We start from the raw sequence: 6,981 nt of genomic DNA on the forward strand, positions 1-6,981 counted from the left end.
TAAAATAATAACATAATATTTTTTTACAATGAGGATTTTTTTTCCTATATTATTAATAAAAAATAATTGTATCAGATAACTTATAAGATTTACTTATAATACAAATTAATTATATTTTTTAATATATATGAAAGGGACAAATAATATTTAAAATAAAGTAAATTTCAATAGAGGAGATTTATTTAAAGAGATTTAAATATTTTCTTTTAAATTTATCTCTATTTCTTTTCTTAGTCTTGGTCTTAGTCTTTATGTCTATCTCTTTTTATTTATTTATTAAAGTACTTAAGAGGGAGTATAAAATTAAAAAAAAAAAAAAGAAAAAAAAGTTAAATAAACATCTGGTTTTCCTTTTTTAAATGAGAAACAATTCTTTATTTCTATTTTTATTTATTACATAGTAAAGGTGACTTAACGGACCGTTTTACTCGTCCCACCCCGCCTTAAACCCGCAAAAAAAGGGTTGGACGTTCCCGTAAAGTGAAATTGGGATTAAAAATCTAGTCAGTCCGGTCAAGTTGGTGGGTTGATAGATGGCGGACTTGTTCGCTTAATTATTTATTAATAAATTAATAGACTTATTTTAATATTTTAATTATATTTTTCAGTTATCTTTTAGAACAAACTTTTATAAATCATTTTTTAAACAAATTTTACTTAAAAAATAGTACATATTTTCACAAATAAATATATAAAATAAAACCATCAACCAAAATTAACCTTCAATAAACCAAAATAAATATTTTAAGTGTTTGATAACTAAGTTGGCTGGCTGGCGGACCAACCCGCCCCTTTTCTTGACGGACTTAAGTCGGGATGGATTTAAGACGGGACAAAATGAGCCCGTAGACAAACACAAAATCTACATCCAACCCACCGTTTTATGACGGGTGTGGGTGTGTAGGCAGACTCAACGGGCCATATGACTTGTTTTGTCACCCTTAATTAGAAATAATTACTTTTTTCTAAAAATATGATCAACAATAAGTATAACAATTCATTAAAAAAATAGATTTTTTCAATTTATAAAGAATATTCAAAGATCTATTTTTTTCTAAAAATAATTAACAACACTAATTAATTAAAAAAATGATTTTTTTAATATATAGAGCATACAAAATAATTTATTTTTTTAAATATAATAAACAATTAATATATTAATTGGTTAAAAACTTGATTTTAATATATAAAGTAGGGTGGTAAAACGAGTCTGGTCCGCCGGGGCGACTTGCACACCCGTCAAAAATTGAGGGATTAGGTTGAAATTTTATGTCCGCCTATCTTCTCAGTCCGTCCTATCTTTAGTTTGTCCCGCCTTAAGCACGCTATAAAAGAGGAGGATTGGTCCGCCACACCACTACCCTAGTTACCAAACACTGAAAATATTTATTTTTATGGGTTGAAAGTTAATACTTGAACTATAATTTTGTAATACTGGTTGATGATTCTATTTTATACATTTATTTATTTGTGAATATATGCAATGTTTTTTTAAGTAGAATTTTTTAAAAAGATACTTTATAAAAAAATAATTTTAAAAAAAGTGAAAAGTATATTAAAATATAAAAATAAATCTATTAATTTATTAAAAATTGAAAAATAAATAATTAGGCAAGCAAACCCGCCGTCTGGCACCGCCACCTTGATGGAGCGAGACAAATTTTTAAATTCAATTTCACTTATCGGACCTGACTCCCTCCGTTCCTTTTTATAAAAGGCTTAAGGCTGAAAAGAACGGGACCCACCAATCATCACTAAGATAAAGTATACTCGTAGATCTATTTTTTCTCTAAAAAAACAACTAACGATACTAATTGTTTGAAAATTTGATATTTTTTCAATATATGTATACAAATTTATCAACAATCAAGTATATTCTTATCTATTTTTTCTCTATAAAACAATTAACAAAATTAATTAATTAATATATATATATATATATATATATATATATATATATATATATATATATATATATATATATATATATATATAAATCAAGTATATTTTCTAAAATACAGTCAACAATTAAATATATATAATCAATCAAGTATATTTTCTAAAATACAGTCAACAATTTTCTAAATACAGTCAACAATTATATATAATTAATCAAGTATATTTTCTAAAATACAGGCAACAATTAAATATACTAATTGATTAATTTTTTTAAATATATAAAGCTTACTCAATAAATCAATTCTTTTTGTTTAAAAAACAATTAACAATACTAGTTAACTATTTATTTAATATATAAAGTCTATGAAATAATATATTTGTTTAATAGTTCTATAAAATCATATGACTTTTCACTTGTTTTGCTTAATTTTTTATTAGATATATTATAGATGTATTTTAAAATAAATAAATCATGTTTTATATATTGAAAAAAATTAAAATTTTAAATAATTTGTTTATATATGAAGATATTTTTATTTTTAAATTTTTTTAATTCTAATATTACTTTATTATCTATCATTAAATTAATTAAATAATTAAGATTTAAAATTGAGATATAGAGAAAAATTTAGTTGGAGAAACCGAAAAATCCACCCTACAATGATTATATTCTCAAATATTTGTCAATATATATGAGAAAAAAAACAAACATAAACTAGCCGCTTAGAATAAACCTAAACTCAACCAAAGAGGATTCAGAATCAAAAGCCAAGGAAGGACCACACTCCTCTCAAAGTACGTTGTCACATTCTTTTTGCTTATTCCTTTTTTCCTGCTTTTTCATCACATTCTTTATAATTAAACTAAAAAAATGAAACCTTTAGTATTTTTCTGCTCAAAAATCGTTTTTTTTTATTGTGAAATTGGATACCCAACTTGCAAAACCAAGCTAATGATATCAGTTTTGCAGTAATATTGAATATCCATGTCCAATTTCACCCAGTTTGATGATATTGTTAATTTTGTTTTTTTATTTTTAACGTGTTGTTGTTTTGTCTTAATGCTTATGATTATGATTATGAGGCTGTGTTGAACTTGCATGTGTGCTGAGTCAGTGTTTGTGTCTGTTAGTGGTATGAAATTATTGTTTCTTTAGGTTTTGGTTTTGAATTCTTTATGTTGTTTTTGCTGTTGCAGCTTTTTGGGTTTTCTCTGTCAAGGTTCTGGAAGATTCTATTCTACTGTATTAGGTGTTAAAACTTGGTGTGGTTGTGTGAATGAATGTAATTTATTTGTGTTACCTAATGATTTGTGTAGTTTAGATGTTTGTATTTTTGTCTATATATTAATTGGTTCATTGTACTTGTGCTGATTAAGGATATTCACCACCTTTTTTTTATCTGCTGGGTTTGGCTTGGTTTTAACTTTGTAGATTGACATTGTTGATGTTGTTTGTGGCTGCTTTGTTTCTTACTGTGCATTGAAGTTGAATGAGTGATTTGGCTATACTTTGTTTCATGTCGATGTTGAAGAAGTATTGATGTCGGAAGCGTGTCTGTGCTCATAAATGTCAAGAAACTGGCAGCAGTTTCGGTGCTTGGTAGATTTTTGAGTTAAATAACTGCTGTCATACGAGCACCATAGCTACTGTGTTGTCGTCGCCGTCATCTCTCTGACTTTCTGTGAATGTATTGTGCTGCGTGTGTGTGCCTACGGCTATTGCCTTATGTTTCTGTTTTCTGCCAATTATTAGCATTAATAAGACCTCGGTTATTTTTTGTCAGGGCCTGATTTTAGAGTTCGCTTTAGATCTCAATAAATGTTGGGCCCACGCTGGCTAGCAATTTAATAAACGGCACAATTTTTCATCATTTGATCTCTGTATGCATAAGCGTAACCATTTGTTTGAATCTGCTATGACCATCAAATGGTGACAGTATAAGTTGTTTATTGAATTGGACAAGTTTTGATAGCTGGTGTAATAATTTCTTGTTTCTGTTTATTGTTTGGAGTACTATATACTTCTGTATTCTGGTTTATATCAAACTCATGAAACATTCATTTTTAATATATTGCAGATGGATGCACACAGCTCGGGGCACAGTCAAATAATTGAAATCAGTGTAGATCTTAATGATCCAGGAAGGAAGATTTGTGGGGAAGCACCATGTGGATTCTTAGATGCTGGATCCATCTCTCTGGATTCCAAAGAACGTTCAACTTCCATGCGGAAGCTTTTGATGGCAGTGGTCCTCTGTGTTATTTTCATGACCGTTGAACTAGTTGGTGGCATCAAAGCAAACAGTCTTGCAATATTGACTGATGCAGCACATCTTCTTTCTGACGTTGCAGCGTTTGCCATCTCCTTGTTTTCTTTATGGGCTGCGGGATGGGAAGCTACTCCTCGTCAATCGTACGGGTTTTATAGAATAGAGATTCTCGGTGCTTTGGTTTCTATCCAGTTAATATGGCTGCTTGCCGGGATTATTGTATACGAAGCCATAGATAGGCTCATTACTGGTTCTAAAAATGTGGATGGGTTTATAATGTTTCTAGTTGCCGCATTTGGTCTTGTGGTTAACATAATTATGGCTGTGTTATTAGGTCATGATCATGGCCACGGTCATGGTCATGGTCACGATCATGGCCATGGTCATGGCCATGACCACGGACACAGTCATCATGGTCACAGTCACGGACTTACAGTTTCTACTCATGATCTTACAAAAGACGACGAGCACCATCATCATACTCACGACAACCACACTCACCATGATGAAGAGAATCATTCAAAAGATCCACACAATCATACTCACGAAGATCACATTCACCATCACACCGGCGAAGGTGTTACTGAACCACTTCTTGCAGAATCAAAAGACAAGTCCAAGAAGAAGAGAAACATAAACGTGCAGGGCGCTTATCTCCATGTACTCGGCGACTCCATCCAAAGTATTGGAGTAATGATTGGAGGAGCAGTGATATGGTATAAACCAGAATGGAAAATAGTTGATTTAATTTGCACTCTCATATTTTCAGTAATTGTTTTAGGGACAACAATCAACATGTTGCGAAACATTTTGGAAGTTCTAATGGAAAGCACGCCTCGAGAGATCGATGCTACTCAGCTTGAAAGGGGGATATTAGATATTGAAGAAGTAGTGGCTGTTCATGAGCTGCACATTTGGGCCATTACAGTTGGGAAGATTTTATTAGCATGTCATGTTAAAATCAACCGCGATGCCGACGCAGAGGTGGTGTTGGACAAGGTTGTAGACTACATCAGAAGGGTTTATAACATCAGTCATGTAACTATACAGATAGAGCGTTAGTTTTCTTTCCTTCTTATTTTCTATTGATTGTTATGATGGGAGGAATTTTCAGATTAGACTAGTTGCCATTGTGTTTCATGAACTCAAATCTCTTCAGTACAATCATAATAATACTTCCTTACTCTTGTTTCTACTTGTTTAAAAGTGTGGATATTTGCATGCCAAATGTTTTTCATCCATATGATCTTTCTATGATTTTGCTATTATGGTTGATTTGACAGTGAATTGAGAATAAATTGATAAATTCGATGGATTGTATATTGTAATGCATGGGAGTGTAATATCAAGAATGGATTAATTTATCAACAAGTGATATTTTAGAGTGAGCTATTAACTTTAGAGACTATGTATTCTATTGGATCTAGTTTGAAACTTAATCTGTTTCTCTTTTTTTTGTTTGTAACTTGAGCATCTCTGAAATGCAACTTATGAGGCAAATGCTGTATTTCTAATTCTTGTTTGAATTCAAAATCTCAAGTTAAGTTGAAAGAATCAAATCATTTTATTCAAATATTTTTGAATTTTTATTTTTACTATCTTTTGTTTGAAACTTTTTGTGTGAATGTAATTGAGTATCTCCCACCCACAATAATGAAAAAGGCTCATTGCGGTAGAGTTTAGTTAGAAACTGTATCGAAGTTAAAAAAAAAAATCAAAGTTAAAAAAAAAAAATCAAAGTGAACTGTTTAAATATTTTTTTTTACAAGGGCCGTACAATACTTTGAAAGTATCTTTAAAAATTTAATAGGATCCTCACGATGCTATTGGGGTCCTTTGTAAGCAGGGGCGACCCTGATTAAGGGCAAAACGATCCTTATCTTAGTGTCTTTAAATTAAGGGATCTTATTTTGTTTTAGAAAAATAAAATATATATTTAGTAATTTATTAAATAAATTATAAAATGGAAAATAAACATGAGTTTATCATTGGTTAAGCGGTCGAAAATTGTTTTTTAAACATGGTAGTAAAGGTTGTGGGTATAATCTTGTTTGATATACTTTTATAGGTGTGGTCATTGCAAGACTCTTGATTAGGTATGTACATTCTCTTGTCTAATAGTGTTTATACCACTCTCTTGATTATACCATGGCTAACTTATAATTTTAATTTGGTAATTTTCACTTTTGAAAAGTTTATATCAAGGTTGATCCTAATAGTGTTTATACCATTTATTTAGATTTGTGAAAATGTTTTTGTTGTATTCGGGTTGGGGGAATACAAAGATTTTGGTAAAGAAGTGAGTGCATTAACATCTTTTTATTTAACAAATACAAAGTTGTTCTTTTTTAAAAAATTGTATTTTTTACTAGAGGTGAATTTTTATTATTTAGCCTGAGTCTCTAAAAAGTCAGGAACCACCTTGTTTGTAAGTTTTAAGTAATCCTCCCAAATGCATTGAAGGGTCATTTCAAACTGATTTATTTTTTATTTTTTGTATTTATAACTTTTTTTTCTAACTATAACTATTTTATTGAAAAATAATAATTTTTTATTAATTTTTTTTTATGATTTAGTAAAATAATAATATATTCAATGTTACAAAATTAAATATGTTAAAAGATAAATGAATTAATATATTAATTTATTAAATGATACTTAAATTGCATAAAAAATAATTAGCGTTGATGTTGATCGGGTCCTGGAAAGTGGGCGTCAATTTCACATGGAGGAGCTAGTCCATGTCGTGTAGTCCTTCTAGTTTTTCTTTGGTTCTCGCCATGATTGGATGGTAGAGTAGAAGTCTCCGCAT

The 6,981-nt window shown here is 29.9% G+C and overlaps 1 protein-coding gene across 10 annotated transcripts; it reads left to right on the forward strand.

Moving 5' to 3' along the window:
* Positions 1–2,555: 2,555 nt before the first annotated feature.
* Positions 2,556–5,364, forward strand: LOC127076151 (metal tolerance protein 1). 10 transcript variants are annotated; one of them, XM_051017721.1, is made up of 3 exons: positions 2,756–2,868; positions 3,432–3,877; positions 3,978–5,364. In XM_051017721.1, exon 3 carries the CDS (start codon positions 3,978–3,980, stop codon positions 5,229–5,231), a length of 1,254 nt encoding a protein of 417 aa, XP_050873678.1. In that variant the 5' UTR covers positions 2,756–2,868; positions 3,432–3,877; the 3' UTR covers positions 5,232–5,364. The 10 variants fall into 10 exon arrangements, with proteins under 10 accessions (XP_050873677.1, XP_050873678.1, XP_050873681.1 ...); XM_051017720.1 differs by lacking the exons at positions 2,756–2,868; positions 3,432–3,877 and adding an exon at positions 2,556–2,694; XM_051017724.1 differs by lacking the exon at positions 3,432–3,877 and having other exon boundaries at positions 2,758–2,868.
* The last annotated feature ends 1,617 nt before the right edge of the window (positions 5,365–6,981 follow it).

The sequence above is a fragment of the Lathyrus oleraceus genome, chromosome 4 (genome assembly GCF_024323335.1).
Source record: "Lathyrus oleraceus cultivar Zhongwan6 chromosome 4, CAAS_Psat_ZW6_1.0, whole genome shotgun sequence".
Lineage (NCBI taxonomy): Eukaryota > Viridiplantae > Streptophyta > Magnoliopsida > Fabales > Fabaceae > Lathyrus > Lathyrus oleraceus.